This window comes from Ctenopharyngodon idella, chromosome 14, assembly GCF_019924925.1.
Source record: "Ctenopharyngodon idella isolate HZGC_01 chromosome 14, HZGC01, whole genome shotgun sequence".
NCBI lineage: Eukaryota > Metazoa > Chordata > Actinopteri > Cypriniformes > Xenocyprididae > Ctenopharyngodon > Ctenopharyngodon idella.
In genome coordinates, this window is record NC_067233.1 from 684495 (window position 1) to 704334 (window position 19840).

Genomic DNA, 19840 nt, shown 5'->3' on the forward strand with positions numbered 1-19840 from the left:
TAATAGGCCTTCAACACCCTTCTGCGTATCCCTCTCTTCCACTTAGACTGCAGTCACGCCTTTTCCATGGCGGGACAATATTTGCCCCCTTAAAATGATTTTCAGGTGCATTTTTTACCTTTATAAAGGCAGAGTTTTTCTAACCCTATTAAATGTATGTCATGTTTTATGCCAAATTCTTAAAACTCCATTAATATAATTATTAATATAATAAATAAAGCAATTTATTAAACAAAATCAATTTAAATCAAATGAAATCAAATGAATTTAATGCTGCTCAGAGGTGGCTTGAATGCAATTAAGGCATAAAGTTTTAAAATAAAATGTTCAATAGAGAAATATGAAGTGGTGGTAAAAACAAAGTGATACTTATAAATATTAAACTAACACCGCCTGTATGTAGCGGCAAGTCAGTGTTAATGAGTGAGTCATCAAGTCGTTTGTTCGTTCATTCATTCATTCATTCATTCATTCAGTAATAAAGCGATGAATGAGTCATTGAATCATTGACTCTCCTGATTTGAATATTAGTTCACTAACGAAAGCACAGTGTGTTGTATGGAGACGAACAACACTTCTGCTGTGGCTTTAGTTGGAAATAGAGCAAACAATACTGACACTACTGTGTGTAAAATTTACATCGCTTAATATTACCTTTTTGTTTCTTGAACTGTTGAATAAAATCATTGTCACATTTGCAATCGTGTGGCTATTCGGGGGAAAATACATTCTTTCTTGTATAATAAATATATCATCAACATTAAAAACAAGAACTCACACAGGGTCTGTCGGCAGTAATGTACTGTGATTTGCTAAAGCAGCATATCTGCATACAACCTATCATACACACGCTGCTGTGTGGACACAAAAGATCAGGTGATTTGATTGGATGTCATGTGTTTGACCTTTTACTGCACTACAATTTTCCTGTTTTTACACTAGAAGCGGCATTTTGCCTGTTGGGAATACATGGTCGGTTTTAATGTTGTTTGCGTACCCCCTCTGTCACCTCACGGTTTCACAGACCCGCCATAGGAGAACCATTTTTGGTTCCCCAAAGAACCTCTTAGAGATCAGTTCTTAAAAGAACCATTTTTTTAGTGTGAAGAACATTTTAATAATCTCAAGAACATTTTCCTCTATAAAGAACGGAATGGTAAAGGTTCCTTATGGAAGCATAGATGCCAATAAAGAAGCTTTAGTTTCTGAGCGACTGGGGCCCGGGGCCTTCGATCGTCAGGGGCCACTGTAGGGTCGGCTGTAGATCCCCTCGACAGACACTGTCCAGCAAGCTGACCGCTGAAGGTCACTGACTTCTGTTTTTAGTCGTCAGATGTCAGTCTAACACAGCACACGTATCCTGACTGATTTGATCCGAATCACACTTGCCGTGTAAAGCAGGAGAAGGTGTTGGAAGTGAAGGGGGTAGAAAGGGTCCTCAAAGGACTATAATCTGGACATGGGAGAGGGTCAACTATATAATATAATTAATTTAACAAAGACAAATTTTTAGTGATTAAACTTTTTTAGTGACTCAAACCTGTTCTGCATCTTCTACTGCACAGACTGATACAGTTTCTACTGACTCCAGATCGACACAGACTGACTTACAGAAGCTTGAACTGTCAAATGTCACATCAGGGCAAGGTGTCATACTTTTTATTAGGTTATGGTTAGTGTTTGATATAGAACATTGGTTTAATATTTATGTATGTTACCTTTTATATTTTTGCTATTTTTTTAATGCATTGGATAACACCGTGTTACTCACATAGTTCTGTAATATGGTATAAATAAGGGTATAATGTGCCTGGTTGATTATCTCTGACTGTTAATTATGTAACCAGCGTTCTTTACACTTCCTTATTGGGTTATATTTCATTGGGTGTCTTCAGTAAGATGGCACTGTTCCCTCCCTGTCAAACACACAGTAGCGTTTGTAATGTCAACACTGTTACGCCCTAACAGAACCTGTATAGAGATCTCTTACCTGAAACAGTTTAATCTACTTACTCTAACTCTCCACGAGAGCTTTAAAGAGAGAGCATATCTCCATAGCACAGACTTGCAGAGTCACATGACCAGTGAGCGGCTTCGTTCATTTGAATATGCCGAGATAACACTGCTATTAGATTGAGTTCTTAAGATATCAGGGCATTAAAAGTTTCAAAGGTCAGCAGAAATGACTCATGGTGGTTCCTCTGGTGCTTTACTGCAGTGAGTTTGGTTTGTTCAGGGTGGAATATTTGTAAGCTTCTTAAGGGTAAATTTGATCTGCGTTTGTTCAGATTCAGGATCCAGCGGCCTACAGTACAGACGCCTAAATCACACTTTAACATGGAGTTATTTCAGAGAAAAGGGTGTTTGTTATCATATGCCACTCATATATGTTTGATATTTTAATGAAATGACATTCATATTTTCATGTTTTTTATTTTAGTATGATTTAAATATAATCATAGTTTGTAGTAATATTTTGAATTATACTTTTGTTTTATATTTTCAGTTTTAATTTTAATTTCAGTTTAATTTTTAGTGATTTTGTTGTGTGATTTCCACCATGCTTTTATTAGTTTTATTTTTATTTTTTTTTTAATATCAGTATTTAGGTTTAATTTGTTTTTGTTTCAGTTTGAGTTTTTGTTTTATTCACAGTAATTGTAGTGCTTCAACTTCAACTAATTTCAATTTGTTACAAAAAACATTTTCATTTAATTTTAATTTTTATCTAATATTTGTTTTTATTTTATTTCAGCTTGATTTCTATTAACATTAAATGTTTTTGATAGTTTTAATTCAGGTTAAGAATAACAACCCTGGTGTTTGAATGTGCATGAGTCTGCGTTTCCTTAAATACAGCTTTAAAGCGTTAGTTCAGCCATCATTTATCCTCGTGTCATTAGGAAAAGATCTTAAAAATATCTTAATTTGTGTTCTGAAAATGAATGAAGGTCTTACGGGTGTGGAACGACATGAGGGTGAGGAATTAATGACAGAACTTTCATTTTTGGATGAACTAACCCTTTAAATACCATATTTCTGACAAGCTCTCTCTTTGTCTGTTTTTAAGGAAAAGAGTTCATAGTCATTTTGTTTTTGACTCTCAGCTACTTAATAGTGCAAAACGCAATAAAGAGGCTTTATTTTCCCCTGCAGTTTTCCTAGGGAACTTGACTTTGATGTTTCTCGCAGTATCTGCAGACTCTTGTGACTGACCGGACATCTGGGAGACAAATGTGTGTGTGTGTGTGTGTGTGTGTGTGTGTGTGTGTGTGTGTGTGTGGAGGATATATTTAGAAAATGTTTAAGTCATGCAAATGTTCATGACCCCTTGGTTCACTGTCATCTTGCTTGAGGAAGAATAACATTTTGGAAAAATTGACGTAATGTTGTTCATACTAGTTTGTTGAACATTCACTTTCTCCATTGAGCTGAACTACACTCCAGATCCAGATGTGTTTTAATAGGTCCATATAACAAGTAGGCACTAGTTTTTATATTTCCTTCAAAGCTCTGCTGTTGTTCATTCAAGAGAGGTGTGTGAGTCTCAATCTGTGTGTGTTAGAGAGCAGTACAGCTTGTGTGTGTTGTGTGTTGTGTGTGTGTGTGTGTGTGTGTGTGTGTGTTGTGTGTGTGTGTGCGCGCGTGTGTGTGTGTGTGTGTGTGTGTGTGTGTGTGTGTGTGTGTGTCTTCAGATGACAAATAGGTCAGGGTAAACTTGTTAATTTAAGGTTAATTACATTTTATGGCTATTCTTTTATTACTCTGAGTCTGAGGTTTAACTGATTCGCAGTACTTTTGTTTTGCCAGCAACAACAAACACAAACTGTTGAGCCCGACAGAGAGCAAAACTATCCTCAGACATTATCAGTCAGATTTAAAACATTCAGTTCTTCGCGAGCGACTCTGTCGTACTGTATGTGTTTCTAAAGGACAGAGTTCTGCTCACTAAACTTACTCTGAGCTTCAGTTTATTAGTGATTTCAGCAAGGTTGAGTAATGACTTCATAGCAGGCCATTTTAAGATGATAGATGATAAGAAAATGATAATTGCGCATCAAGTTTAGTTAAAATAATTAGAAGTAATCAATTCATCTAGTGCTGGTTTTTCATATTGCACATTTCCTTTATTACAATTTTGTGTAGTGTATTTTGAGCTTGTATAAATGGAAAATAAGTGTTCACATAAATGACAAATTATCTTGTTCACACCTACAGTACCACTGAAAAGTTTGGGGTTGGTAAGATTTAAAAAAAAAAAAAAAAAATTGAAAGAAGTCTTTTATTCTTACCAAGGATACATTTATTTGTCTCGTTTGATTAATTTATTGCATTATTGCTGAATAAATGTATTCATTTATTTTTTTAAAAATTGTGCTGACCCCAAACTTTTGAATGGTAGTTTACATCTCAATTTGATGTCAAACTGTTTGATCTGAACTGATATTGTTCATTGAAGCTCACTGTATGTAGAAGAGTATTGTGAGAAAGAGATCAAGAGAACGAGTTTATTACCTGCATTCAGATTTAGCATTTTCCTTCAGGTCAGTCCTATGTTCATAATAAAACATCTGTTTAAATGTCCGATGTATTATCTTGTTCTTTTAACAGTTAAGGGGTTTTCCCGTGACTGACAGCGCTAGTCAAAGCATTTGTCAGTTGCGTCTTGTTCCGTTTTCACAACAATTCAGTCTTTTCAATATAAAAGTCTTCACTACTGACTGACATTCTCATAAAGACAGTCTTTGCTGCCATCTAATGGAGTGAAAATGTAACTTCTGTTGCTGTTCACGGTCAGGGACTAATTTTTCCGGCAGAAGGAAGGCTTTAGTGAAAGTTTACTTCATGAAAGTTGCATTGATACATATTTCTGGCTTTAATATTTGTATTGTGTGGTAACCGTTTTATAAAAGCAATAAGATACTCGAGGCTAGTGCTGTATCATGAATAAGTCACGTCTGGAGGGGTTACTCCGCTTCGCGTCGTGCCTAACAACACACTTCAGCCGTGACTTATTCACGATACAGCACTAGCCTCGAGTACCTTATTGCTTTTACTTAGCACCTTGCTATCTAGATATCTGTATTGTCACACACACACACACACACACAACAACAACAACAACAACAACAACAACAAATCAAGAACTACACACAGTGGTTAAGCACTATTTTTGACCATATAGTGACTGTTTCATCGATAGTAAAGTAGTACCATGATGCTCCACTAGATGGAGGCACAAACATGCCAAACACAGTGGAGTCAGATTCCAGTGAACAAATGGCACATGTGAGTGTTCAGGACAGTGTGTTTGGGATTGTTTGTGTTAGCTGTAGTCCGTGAGCATGTGTGAGGGCAACACCCTCTCTCTCTGAGGAGCAGCTGTGTGTGAATGTTCACTGACTGACCCGCTCTGTTCCAGCAGAAGAAGACGAAGATGCCGCGGCGCTGTGGTCCATCTCTAGCGACACAGAAGGGTTAGAGTGAGATCTGACTGCCAAAGTGTGGATTTGACTGGTAAATCATTGTTTGGGGAGGATGGCTGCGACCACACCCACCTCGGCCCCGCCTCCCAAAAAGAGCCGAGGGAAACAGGAAGCAGAGACTCTACAGACAGCCAATGAGGAGCTGAAGAGCAGATTGAGTGACGTGCAGAACGAGCTGCAGCAGGAAAGAGGCAAGGTACGGCCGTCCTGATCTGATCTGACCTGTGCGACCTTTTAAAAAATACTGTCCTTGCAGATAATAAATTAAAAGCCACTTAAAGAGAGACACTTTCATGTTTCTGAACACACTTATAAAGTGCACTTTGTAATAATGTCAAATTTAAAGGTTTTCTTTTAAATCATCATGTTTTAATAATTGTGTCATGTTTTAAAGAAGTACACTTACTCTGATGTGCTGACTACATGATTATAACCAGGTTTTAAAACTTCAGATTGTAAACCATATATGAACATGGTTTAAATCAGATTTGCATGCAATATTTATGCCAAAAACAACTAAACAGATTCAGATATTCAAAAGAATAATTAGTTTGCTTGAGTTCTTGCTTTAACACATTAGTTTGTTTATCTCTGAGAAGATCGAGCTGCTCATGAATCATATATACAGTATGTGCCCAAGGAAACACTCCCTCTGAACGCCCACCAGTTTATGGATTAGAGCGAATTATTCCACATAATCAAATGATGCAGAGCTGGTCAAATAAATCTCAGAAACAATGTTTTTACACAGAGATTATTGTAATGCAAGACCAGTTTGGTCCATTTCTGTTCATCCCTCTCTCTAAACCATTACAAAACCCTGAAGGTTATAAAATATTGACGAAATATGAAGACATTTTGCTAATGGTGGAAACAAAGACCGGAGAACATGAGCCAGATACTGAAATAGACAGTCGTCATAGATTCAATGTAATGCAAGTCAAAGGAAAGAAAAGCCAATGGGAGACTAAAGCAGTGTCACTGAGACAGAGGAAGTGTTTCTCTTACACTGACCTCATATAAGATCTGAAGTGCAAATAAATGTCTCAATTGTGTCTTCAGCTAAGTAAATGTTTAGTTACTCAAAAGGTTATAAAACCTGTTTAAACCTTTACAGAGTCAGTGAACAGTTAGTGTTTAAAAATATTCTGAGACAGACTCAATGTGAATCTATGAGATGTTTAAGTAGTCTGCTTCATGAATCTTGATAAATTGTTTTTACAAATCTTTATCACAGATTTGAAGAAGTGATGGAGATTCTTTGGTGAACTTGTGGCATCATGAGACCCTCACTATAAAACGCTGATGTGTCTTGAGGTGAAACGAGTCGTGTTTTGTTGTTTTGTAGGTGGGTAAGTTACGGGAGCGGCTGCAGGAGTTGCGGGCGCAGCGAGAGACGGAGCAGCACAAGCACTCGGTCGCTCTCACCGAACTGCGGGTCAAGCTCCACGAGGAGAAGCAGCGCGAGGTGGCGGCCGCGCGAGAGAGCCTGTCCCGACAGCACGAGGCCGAGCTGGCCCGGGCGGCGCGGCTCCGCGAGACAGAACTGGCCCGGCTGCAGGCGCTGGTGTGCGTGTTACGGGACGGGGCCAGCAGCGAGCTCCGGAACGCCCTGAAGGAGGAGGCGCGAGAGGAGGCCCGCAGGAGCCACGAGGCCGAGAGGCTCCGACTCACGCAGGAGCTGCAGGAGGCCAAGACGTCCCGGCGGCAGGCGGAGGAGGCGCTGACCAATGCCGTGCAGGCGGACCGGGCCAAAGCAGCCGATCTCAGAGTGGCCCATCAGGCCCATCAGGAGGAGATCCAGAGAATCAAGCGCGAGAGCGAGAGAGAAATCAGGAGACTGGTGAGATGGATGAAGTTATTTCACCCTGCTGCTCTTTCAGAAAACTGCACACACCTTTCATATTGCTGGGTCAGTTCTGACCCGGTCAAACGTGAGCTTATAAAATAATCATAACTTAATACTTTTCAACTAACACCATGTTGTATCTGTTAGAATGTAATAATTCAACTTAATCATACAATTCAAGAAGATCTGTTCAGGTTGAGCGATCTAGCACAGAAAAGCGGGTACCAGGGTATCAAGACACAGAGAGCGCAGTTCAACCAAGATACAAAGTTTATTCGGCCCGAGGGTCAATATATATTTGAAAATATAGGAAGTGAAAATGACAACTCAGCATTAATACAATAAGTAGGGATTGTACACTACTTTAAGAAAAGCAACATGTTCTCTAAGCATGATGCAATGACTAGATAGAGATACAGAGACAGAGAAAAACAGGCACAGGATGTTCTTAGAATCTCACAATGGCCACTTTAAGACAGAATGTCTTACCCATTGAACATCCATGTGTGTTTATATGAAAATAAGAATTTAGGAATTATATTCATAGGAATTCATAGGAATTTATAATCCAATTCGACTAATGATTTTTGAACTTTGCCTATCCTATACACAATCACTGTTCCCTTCTGGTGTGCTTCTTTTGGTTTTATTATATTTACCAGGGCAGTATCTGGAGGTCTTGCCAATAATCTGTTTTGTAATGATAGCCACGCATCTACTGCACCATTTGGTGGAAACAGATATATTATGACAACTTTAGCAAAGATAACGTTTTCAAGTGGAAGTCCAAGGTTTGATAGTGCTTTTGATGCTACTTCAAACCACGTTTTTCCTTGTACTATTGTCCACTCACGTAATAGGTCCGATAAGGACATCAATATATTTCGCGTTGATATATTTTGAAAATTCCATTCTTTATTGTGAACAGGTAAAACACAATTCTATCTGGATATGGTCTCTGAAGTATTATGTTTTCCAATCTTGGTTCTGACTCTAGGGAACTTTTAACTAAGTGAACAATATTCTCGCCGAATGCTTCGACAGCTTCTATGGATGAACACTGTGTGAAACTCTCTAATGGCGGTACATCCATTAATAAGTATTTGACCCTTAGTGCATACAGGGTTGTGTAAAGAGTTAGCACTGTTTGACTCAATGGGCCATATATCTTCTCGCTTTGGATTACCCCCACATCACTATTTGAGGTAGTTCTTTCCTCAGCTTAATCAGTGTTTTTCCTCCTCCCTGTTAGGCAGTAAGGTGAATCCCCTTTTGAGATTCTGTTTTTGAATTGGAGCTTGCCTGCTCTCCTGTAGGACAGTGCTTTATTCTTGAAGCGTGTATCCACTGCAGTTGGTAATCTGTCAGAACTCCTGTCCCGGTTACTGCGATCACAGTGGCTGGTCCAAGATACCTCGGTTCTCCCACCTTCGTTGGTTTTAAGCTTTTGATCAGCACACTTTGTCCTGGAACAAAAGGGTGAGTGGGGTTTTCTGAGGGAAGAGGAAGACACAGAAAGAGTTTCTCAATGAGGGAAGTTACGTAGTCCTCCTGTATCACCTCCAGGTCACCTAGGGAAGTAATGCCTGCACGACCTTTAGCCCATGGGGTCGGGAAAAGCCTGACCATTAGTATTTCAAATGGAGAGAATTTAGTTGTTCTCAGTTCATCAGGTAAGTTCTCAGTAATGAGTAAATGTGCAAAAATGTCAAAGTTTTGAATGTTACTGTGTTATTACTACATTTACCCCCTTTTTATTAATTAAAAAAGGAGGAATTCATCCTTGCTGAATAAAAGTATTAATTTCTTCATTCGTGTGTGTGTGTGTGTGTGAGATGGAGGAGCTGAAGAGCAGAGATCGTGTGGTTCAGTCTCTGGAGAGGGAGCTGGGAGTGCAGGCGGGACAGACGCAGCGTCTGCTGCTGCAGAGAGAGGAATCCGAGCGGCATTATGGCAGTCCGAAGAGAGAGGTGGTGCCGGCCCTCGGGGAAAACACCGACTCTGTCAGTAACCAGGTTTGTTCTGTCATCAGAAACAGGAACATGATCATGCCAGAGACCGTTTCCGGCACTTTACCATCACACAATAAAGCATGTTTATCCGTTCGCAGGAAGTGGAAGAGAGGGACGTGCGCAGGTTTCAGCTGAAGATTGCGGAGCTGCAGGCAGTCATCAGGAAACTAGAGGACAGAAACACACTGCTGTCAGATGAGAGGAATGAACTGGTACAGAAACACACACACACACACACACACACACACTCAACAAGCTTCAGCTGAAGCATGTGCAAAATATACTGTATAGCAATTAGTTTATCTAACAGGATCTCATCTGACACACAACATTAAAGTAACTGTCATATGCTCTCCATGTTTGTCCCTGGACTTTTTTTAAACTTCCTATTTCCTGTTCTGTCTGCCATCTTTGTAGTTCTTTTGTAGTTTTTTACGTTGATCCCTGATTGTTCCCGGGTGTGTCTTGTTACCCTCGTGTATAAATAGACCTTGCCTTTTCTTTGCTCCTCGTGTTACAGTAACACACAACAGTAAAATAATGCAATAATCATTCATTAAAGAAACACATTGAATTAAATTTGACATTTTGACATAAAATAACTGAAATGGTATTTTCTTGTAAAACATACTCCGATAATCTTGTATTTACAACCTTTGAAAAAACTTTTTTTACAGTGTAGAGTCACTCAAAAGATTGTTTATTGTTGTTGATATCTGTTGGAAAACTCTTTAGGATAGAGTCCACATGATGATGGAAATCCCAACAGGACATGTGTGTGTAGATCAGTCTCTATCTGTCGTACAGCTGAAACGAGTGCGAGAAACAGACGGAGAGATGAAGCCGCTCATGGAGAAGAATAAACGCTTGAATAAGAAGAATGAAGAGCTGCAGCAGACTCTACAGCGCATGGAGGACAAGCTGAAGACGCTCAGCAGAGAGAACGCAGAGCAGGTGTGTTGGGAAAGGATCTGGAGGAAGTTACTCGGTTGTTTTTCTTTAGAATAACTTGAATGTTCAACATTTAACTGTACTGAAACTGAACCCCTCTGGCTGTGTGTGTTCAGAAGGAGAGATCGCAGCAGAACTCGCAGCAGCCGGGCGGTCTGAAGAGACACACCTCTCTGACGGACCTGAGTCTCGCCCACGAGCAGCAGGAAGTGGAGTATCTGCGCCTGCAGATCAGTGAGCAGCGCGGCGTTATAGATGAGCTCACGCAGGTGCGTTTCAGAGCCGCAGACACACACACATGTTGATATCTGCAGTGAGCGTGACAGACATGCTTCAGATGTTCCCTAAGAAACTGCGTTCACAACATATTAATGCATTTGTGTGTGCTGAAATGATATAGATTTTATCCATCATGATTTGATTGGCTAATGGAAAGTGAGTGAAATGGTTAAGCAAATGAACATTTCAATAATAAGCACTCAATAAAACCAGGAACTTTTATCAAAAAAGTAAAGATCGTTGTCTTTAAATCTATTTCCAGAAACAGATTGTGTCCTTGCCTGCTCTTTATAATGTGTGTCTGTGTTTGTGCCACTGTGTGATTATTCTCTAATTGGCCTTACCCTGTAATTACTTGTGTTTGGTAATCAGCGCTGCATCTGTTAATTAGTTTGTTTACTTCATTAAGATGAAGCCTAATTAGAAATGACTTACAGCCTGGTTTTCTGCTGCCCTCCCTCATGACTTCTGTTTACACACACGCTGATATCACAGTATTATCAGAGCGGTTCTGTCCTGAAACTGTGTTCAAGAGTTTGGGGTCAGTACGAGTTTTTAAAAATAATTAATACTTTTGTTCAGCAAGTTAAATTGAACAAAAGTGACAGTAACACTTTAAATAAAAGCAGTCTTGATGACCATAAGACTACATCTATACTAATAAGTTTTCATTTCGCTTTACAAGTTTCTCGTTCACGCCGTAAAGCTTTAAATCATGCGTAAAACATAATAAAAGCTCATTGGAGTGATACTGAGAGAATAATACAGTTCTCACATTATTCTTCTGACATGATCGCTGTATGATCAGAATATCTCTTACTGGCATGTTCAGATCACACTCAATCTCTCAATCTCTGGTCTAAAACCTAAAACCGTGTCTGACTGCGAGTACACTTTCTGTCATCTCTGCAGGAATGTAATGTGAAGATTGTACAAAGTAACATCTTTAGCAGCACATACCGGTGTAAACACAGATATCTGTCGTAATGTGAGTCACATGACTAAACGTGTCTCATTTCAAACAGCACAGTCCACACTCAATGTGAAAACAGCTGATGATTCCACCTGAGAGAGAGCCTTCAATAAGATCAGTTTTCACAGGTTACAAACGCATCTCAGTGTGGACGAAAGACTGGCTTCAAATGAATCCGGATTAATATAGACGTAGCCTAAAAATGGAAATCTTTTTATGCGTTTTGGCCGTTCATTTACATAAAATTCGGCATCTACTGGCCTGACAGCAGAATACAGTGATTTTAGACGATTTCCCAGAATGTGAACGCGGTTTGATTTGTCGTCTGTATGTGAAAAATGCAAAGGAAAAACTTTTCTGTTTTTAGTTTATATCATTTATATTTTTATACTTCATTCAGAAACAAAAATCTTACCGACGCCAAACTTTTGAACGGTAGTGTAAACGTCTGTAACACTCATACTGATCCAATGTGAAATGAAACTCAGGCTTTAAATGAGCTGATATGACTATGAGGAGTGTGTGTGTGTGTGTGTGTGTGTGTGTGTGTGTGTGTGTGTGTGTGTCTGTGTGTGTTGTATTGGTAAGCTGGTCACACTTTAGATTAGGGTCCAGTTCTCACTATTAATTATGACTTTTGCCCCAGTAAACTCCTAATTACTGCTTATTAATAGTTTGTAAGGTAGTTGTTAAGTTTAGGTATTGGGTAGGATTATGGGATGTAGAATATGATCATGCAGAATAAGTCATTAATATGTGCTTTATAAGTACTAATAAACAGCCAATATCTTAGTAATATACATGCTGATAAGATAACTAGTTAACAGTGAGAACTGGACCCCAAACTAAAGTGATGGCATTCAGTTTACGGAGATGTCTGGATGTGCTTTCAGGAACGGGACAGGCTGATAATCAACAAAAAGAACAGGCGGAAAAACATCAAGTTACCGAAGGTGAGCGGGTGCTGTCATTCATAGAAACGTGTCTGAGGAAGTTTAGCTCTGGTTACTCTCTCTGTTCTGTGAAGCGTACGGACTCTGTCTCTAAGCAACCGTCTCCTCTGAGGAGTGTGTGAGCGCCCGTTACACCGCACAGTAATTGGCCTCTCGAGACCTTTCCTTTCTCTTTTCTTTCTCATGCATTCTCCAGATTTCTTTTCTTGTGTAAAAGGTTACGTCAGTCACCCAAACAACCAAAAACCACATTGTCACAGCTGAAGAGTCTGTATACGCAGAAGTCACTATCCCTCAGTTTGGATTTACTTGCTATAATTTGCTATAAACTGTCGCCTGAATCTGACAAAACCTCCTTTGGAACATTTGAGTGAATGAGATGAATAATGAGATAAGTGTGAGTGAGTCTACGGTCCTGTCTGTTCTGATCAGGTAGTGTGTGTGTGTGAGAGTGTGTGTTTGAGGCGCTGTGGGCTGCGCTGTAGTTGTTGGTTCTCCAGAACTGTTGCTAAGGAGGTGGAGTCAGTGGACATGACTATAAACTCACACAAGCGAAGAACATCAGACTCTGCCGTAACACAGGCTTCGACACACACACACACACACACACGAGTGGCTCTGAGGAAGATGGTGCTGGTTAGAGAGGGTTTTGGGGGGTGTTTTTAGACGCTCAGTATGCCAGAGTACTTCCTGCTGGTGCTGTACCTCTCCATGTTCCTGTGTCTGTGCGCTCTGGTGTGTCTGTATTTCTCCGGCTGTCAGGAGATGACCTACAAACACGATGGTAAGATCTGCCGCTCATTTGAGTGACACTTTATTAATGAGTAACATGAAGTATGATTTTTTTTTAATGATTGTTATGGATTCAGAAAGGAGTCATGCTGAATCTGTGGGCAGCGCTGACATGAACTTTGATTCCTTTAGTCTGTAAAAATAATCATCTGCAGTAATTCACTTAATGCCAGAAGGTTTAGAAGCAGAGATGATCATGTGATGCTGCTCTGGGCAGGTCACATGTTACCAGTGTTCAAACTTGTTTTCTCAGTGTAAACTGAAGAGAGGAGATGTTTGGTATACTGGTGGATATTGTGTGAAAGTTGTTTTAGGTTAGTGAGTGATTAATTTCATCTGAACACGTGTACATGATTCTCTCTTTCAGAGGCATGTTGTGGAGACATATTTTGGATTTGATGAAGAATCTGTGGATTCTGAAACGTCGTCTCTGACGTCATATAACACAGATCACACCCCCGCCACCCCCGAAGAGGACCTCGAAGACGTATGTCATGATTTACACCTGTACTACACACTCTCACATCTGTAATGTTTCTGAAAGAGTCTCTCATGATCACCAAGACTTCGCTTGTTTGATCAAAAATCCAGTAAAAACAGTGAAATATTATTCCAATGTAAATCAGCTGTTTTCAATGTGAATATATAGTAAAGTGTAATTTATTCCTGTGATCAAAGCTGAATTTTCAGCATCATTACTCCAGTCTTCAGTGTCACATGATCCTTCAGAAACATTTATGTTTATTATCAATGTTATAAACAGTTGTATACATTTTATTTTTCAGGATTCTTTAATGAATAGAAAGTTCAAAAGAACAGCATTTATTTGAAATATAATCTTTTGTAATATTATAAATGTCTTTACTGTCACTTTTGATCAATTTAATGTGTCCTTGATGAATAAAAGTATTAATTTCTTTCTTCTTTTGACCCCAAACTTTTGAACAGTAGTGTACATACAGTACGAACCAAACACACTTATATTTACCTCTCTCTGTTTTCTTGTACTCTGTACTTTTGTTCGGCAGACATAAATACTACATCAGATAGTGTGGCTTATTGAGGAGAAACATGGTATTATTTTGTGCTTAAAATACAAACTCATAGACCATATGTAAGAAACAATCCTGCACGAACCCTGAACACTCTATAAACCACATAACAAGACGCCTAAAACAACTTCAGCAGCGCCATGAAAATCATTAACAACAATCTGATGTTCTTCTGAAAGTGTAAAACTGTAGTCTGCGTTCATGTCAAGATTCGGCCCCGGAGAGAGTGTTTGTTGAGATGTTCAGGCTTGTTGTTCGGTCAGATGTGCCGTTGTGCTCCAGGGATCACGATGAGGCGGCGGTTCTCTCGTTCATCAGTATCTGCAGATCTAGTTAACGAGCCGTGGGATTAACAGCGAGTCATTAACTGCTCCGTCAGACTATCCCTTCACAGTGTGTTCTTCTAGTGTTCACTCGAATGTGCTGCGCTTCGTTAAATACGATTTCACTCACTAAATGTCTTAAAAATTAGGCAAAATTTTGATTTACTGACTGTTTATGTTGTTGTAATATGTAAACTGTGTTATCGGACACTTCTGTGTATAAAGTTGTAATATATATACAAACATCTCACTCACGTAAAGCGATGTGTACTATATATATCTATAAACTCAACTGCTTGACTGTTTGTATCATCACAATATAAACTGTATTATCGCCCAGATCTAATATGATAAATCTGACTGAGGCATGAAGATATTTTATAAAGATAAATTATAAACATCGTGATTTTCTGAAAGCCTCATTGAAGCAGTGTGTGTTGTGAAAAGTTTGACTTGATCTGAATAAAAATAACATTTTGTGTTTAAAGTAAATTTAACTGGAATATGGCATAAAACATTTATGAATAAATCAGCGTTTCTATCCCGTGTGTTCAAGAGAACAAAATCATCTCTTCTTGGGAAATTGGCGCAAAATATTAGTTATAAATATGTAAGTTCGGGCTCTTTTCTCCTCCATCATAAATGAGTTTGTCTCAGAGCGTCAGACCAAACCAACATTTGAGATGCTGCAATGCGATTGGTCCGCTGGTTAGTCCAGTTATCCAATCCCAGCCTCTGATGAGGCAAAGTCACATGAGGTTTTGAGGGATTTATTCTGTAAATGTGTTTCCATCGTAGTTTAAGTGCACGTCTTATCAGATAAAAAATTATTAAGTTTTTAAATGCACATTTTTAGAATTTATTCTCATCTTGCCATTTCCATCCAGCACTTTTTATGCAATATCCCAAAATGTGCATAAAAATAGGTGGACGGAAACATTTTATTATCTGTTGTTGGGCAGGGCTTCTCCCGGGAGGAGGCGGAGCTGCGGTTCCGTCAGCTGACGCGCGAGTACCAGGCGCTGCAGCGAGCGTACGCCCTTCTGCAGGAGACGGCGGGCCCGCTGGACCCCGAGAGGCACTGCAGGGTGAGGCCGCGACCCCACAGACGCTCGCCTGACCGCGCCACACGGGACATTCTGAAGGATCCTTTTCTTTCCCATATTTATTTTAAATCTCTATCAAATCGCCCCAATGTTTAAATCTGAACTTCAAGACCTTTTCAGAATCTCCTTTTCCCACACTGAAATTCCACTCAGCTGTCGATCACAGCCAGCATTGTAGCAAGCATGGCCGAAAATTCCTGCCTCAGAAAATTCCTTACCAAAATTAGTAATTGATTTGAAATTCAAAAGAAGCCGATATACTCCATGTTTCTGCGTACGCATGCCCTAGGCTGGCTCTTTGATTGGCTCTGTGCTCTGTCCGTCAGACGCGGGAGCAGCTGCAGACGGAGCTGATTGGCTGTCAGGCACGGATTGCCGACCTGGAGCGGAGCCTGGCAGAGAAGGGGCAGGTAAATAAGACAGCGGGCGGGGAGAAGACACCCCTGACTCCAGTCACACTGGCCTCGCTGCTTGTCTTTCTGACAGCCATGCTTGTGTGCTGGCGCTACACAGAGAGGATGTGGCTCCAAATCATGTGACTTCACCCGCAGGACCAGTGCAGATTTTGCTACTGTTCATTTCAAAGTCAAATTCGTTATTTCTTTACATTTACTTCACTTGACCAGTGCAAGACTCTTGTGTGTTAAAACATTTATACAGGTTTTATACTGTATATTTTAACCTGATCAATCAACGCAGTTTGTGTAAAGATTCTGTTTTGGTGTTATTTGTGTCCTGGCGTCTCCTAACCTTGTTTCACACTAGATTTGAGAACTGCTTCATCCTGACCGCAGGACACAAATATATCGCTCCATGATCTGCCTACTGTTTTCAAAGGGTCATGAAACACCCCACAGTTTCCCATAGGGATGTTTAAAAAGTCTGTGTTAAAGCATTATAAACCAAGAACCAACCAGAAACAGAAACAATATATTTAAAGTTTAATGCAAAATATGCATATACAGTACATATATATATATATTATATATATATATATATACACATGCACAAATATTGAAGTATTTTGAGATTTTGAGCACTTGATGATGTCATTTATTGCAATCTTTGGATATTCTTTGGAGAGTTTTTTTTTTTTTTTGCATGATTTTCTCTCCACTACAACCTGATTGGTTGAATTCTCTCTACAGCATCATGGGTAATGTAGTTTGTCATAATTCTGTGTTAAACATTTATTTAAAAAATAATTGAAATAATACTTACAGATGGCTTCATCAAAAGAATATAGCATCTGTTAACCTCGTAGCTCTCAGTATTTGGAGGTTTATAAGTTATTGTTAAACATCTATTTCCCTCCGGAGAGTTTTTACTCCCAGTGTTGTTCTGAATTCTTCTATGATGTGCGACGCGAACAAACTGTTAAAGAAGTTTAGTGTTTCGTGACCCTTTAAATATAGTACGTAAAACAGAACTGAGAAATAATTCACTTCTGCATGACCTCATCATATTCCACGTCTAATTCTGTGAATGATGTCCAGTTATCATTCCAGAAATAAAAGTAGAATTTTTTGTTCAAACTGGCGGTTCAATCAAATAATACGTTTCAAAATCAAAGTTTATTTTATTTCCAGTTCATCCATCACACTGATAATGGAAATGCATTGCATTGTGGGAAGGTGCATCAGTGTGTTCTGTTGTGCTGTCAGAGAAAACCTGATTACTGTGGATCTCAACCAGGGGCTCGAAATTATAGACAAAACAAGCATTAAAATAAGCTAAAACAACTAAAAATCATTATTTTTATAACGGATATTCACCTTTCTGGATATGCCAAGAAATAAAATATTTTACAGAGTAGAAACTGTGAGTGTAGGGTCTGTGGAGTCAGAAGGTTGAGATCCACTGCTCTGCTGCTCAGCAGTAGTACAGGATTATGCTAATCCACCATTTGTGGCTTGATGATTGGTTGGTTCACAGTGCTTGTTTGTCATTGGTCAGCTGCTCCTGCATGTGTTCCTCTTCTGTTCTCTGCTCATCTCTCATTGGTTGCTTGAGGTTCTTTTTCCTGTAAAATATGGAATTGGCTTTTCCTGCATGTGGCCTAATAAATCTCAGCCATTTCTCCATCTTTAACTCCTCATTTTATATTTGTGTGTGTGTGTGTGTGAGTGTGTTCTGTTTATGTTGAGCTGAATGTTTCAGACTGATTATTTATTTGTTGTTTTGATTGACATGAGTGAGTGAATGAGTGTGTGTGTGTGTGTGTGTGTAGTGATGAATAGGAGTATTAGACAAGTATTAGTAGTGTAATTGTAGTGGTGTGTGTGTTTGTGTGTGTGTGTGTTTGTGTGCTGCAGGACTCAAAGTGGGCGGAGGAGAAGCAGAACCTCATCAGGGTGAATCAGGAGCTCAGAGAGAAGGTACAGCCGTTGTGTCCTCTAATACACACACACTCAAACACAAACACTTAACATTGGTCTGGTGTGTGTGTGTGTGTGTGTGTGTGGTAGATAGCATCGCTGGAGCAGTGTGAAATGCGATTACGCTCGGAGGTTCGAGACACCCTGGATCAGAATGAGCTCCTTGAGTTCCGTATCCTGGAGCTGGAAGTAAGAGAGTGTGTTTTGCTCCCGCAGCAGCGCTCGATCCCGGCTCACGTCTGCTCACACGAGTCCACTGCACGCCTTTGAGTCGCACGTCTTCATACATATTTTTTAAATGTATTTTTGTTTTAAAATCTGTATATTTATATCACTGTTGTTTTGTTAAATATACGTTTCAATGGAATAAAAGTTATTTGAATGAAACTCACCAATCTTTTTCTTTTTGACTGCAGCTCCCGCATGTTTTATTTGTGACGTTTATCCAGTCGTTGAAATCTTTGTTTTCATGCACAGATTCACTATTATTTAATGGATGTCAAATCTCATTCAACACATCATCATCCCAAAATATGTACTGTTTTTGTTTGCTTTCATAATGTCATGCATCTTTTATGAAATGTGAATATTTCATGCGTGTGTTCATTGTGAAGTATTGGTGAGAATGTTATTCATCAGAAAGAATAGAGTAACTGCAGTTACACTTTCATATTACTGCATTCATTCTTTATCATCAGCTTTATAAGTAGATGAAACTTCTGATTATGTAAGTGTGTTTAAAGGGAAAGTTCACCCAAAAATGAACATTTTCTCGTCATTTACTCTCCCTCAAACCTGTAAGACCTTCTTTCTTCTGTGGAGCATAAAAGAGTCCAAACAGCATTGATTTTTGTTTCATTGATGAAAACATTCTGTGGATCTTCTAATGGTAGTTAGGTCATGTGACAGTGATAATGATGTCATCCATTACTTTCACATTTATCAGGTTTTTTATCTGAAGTGACTTGCAGCAGAGAGACATAAGCAGTGTCACAGAGATTACAATACTCAACAATATTCATAGATCTGCACACATTCTGTTCTATAATGTTTGATTTCATGTGATATAATAACCTCTACAGATTCTGCAGATCTCCCAAAAATATCCCCATAACCCTCGTGTCATTTCAAACACGTATTTCTTTCTTTATTCTGTTGAACAGATAGTGAATATTTTTGAAGAATATCCTGGACACTTTTTCATGCAAGTGAAAAGAAGTATTAATATACGCTTTAAAAGTGTGAACTGAATGTAATGTTTTCCCACACTTCATTGCAAGTTATTCACAATTACATGAAAATCTAATATAGTTTAAATATATATTAAATGCAATTAGTGCTTTTTGACCCACTTAAGTATATATTTTGTAATGTAATTTCATAATTTCTTCTATTGTCTTTGAAATTTGGTTAAAGTTACTGTCGAATGTACTGACAAACATTTATGGTTGAATAAAATATAACTTAATGTCATTTGTATTTTTGTATATTTAGATACTAATTTTAAGTATTAATTTTAAATGTAATATCAAATAACAGTTCAAATTATAAACATGTACTTTAGTATGTTAGTCACACATCAGAATAAGTGCACTTCTAAGTTTATTAAAACATGATTTAGACGTACTTTAGGCAAAAACATGATGTTATTACAAATGCATTTTTTAAATGTTAAGAAAAACAGCC

The 19840-nt window shown here is 38.9% G+C and overlaps 1 protein-coding gene across 7 annotated transcripts in view; it reads left to right on the forward strand.

Moving 5' to 3' along the window:
- The window catches only part of jakmip1 (janus kinase and microtubule interacting protein 1), a 35744-nt gene that overhangs the window by 12386 nt on the left and 3518 nt on the right, over positions 1-19840 (forward strand). For 3 of the 7 annotated variants that reach the window (XM_051860326.1, XM_051860324.1, XM_051860329.1), the window contains exons 2-13: positions 5426-5682; positions 6835-7329; positions 9171-9350; positions 9446-9559; positions 10083-10301; positions 10415-10567; positions 12444-12503; positions 13663-13782; positions 15633-15758; positions 16103-16186; positions 18092-18154; positions 18245-18343. In XM_051860326.1, the coding sequence (XP_051716286.1) occupies positions 5539-5682; positions 6835-7329; positions 9171-9350; positions 9446-9559; positions 10083-10301; positions 10415-10567; positions 12444-12503; positions 13663-13782; positions 15633-15758; positions 16103-16186; positions 18092-18154; positions 18245-18343 (1857 nt within the window). In that variant the 5' untranslated portion in view covers positions 5426-5538. Of the gene's footprint in view, positions 1-5422; positions 5683-6834; positions 7330-9170; positions 9351-9445; positions 9560-10082; positions 10302-10414; positions 10568-12443; positions 12504-13662; positions 13783-15632; positions 15759-16102; positions 16187-18091; positions 18155-18244; positions 18344-19840 lie in introns of all 7 variants that reach the window. The other 4 variants (XM_051860327.1, XM_051860330.1, XM_051860325.1 and 1 more) reach the window with 3 other exon arrangements.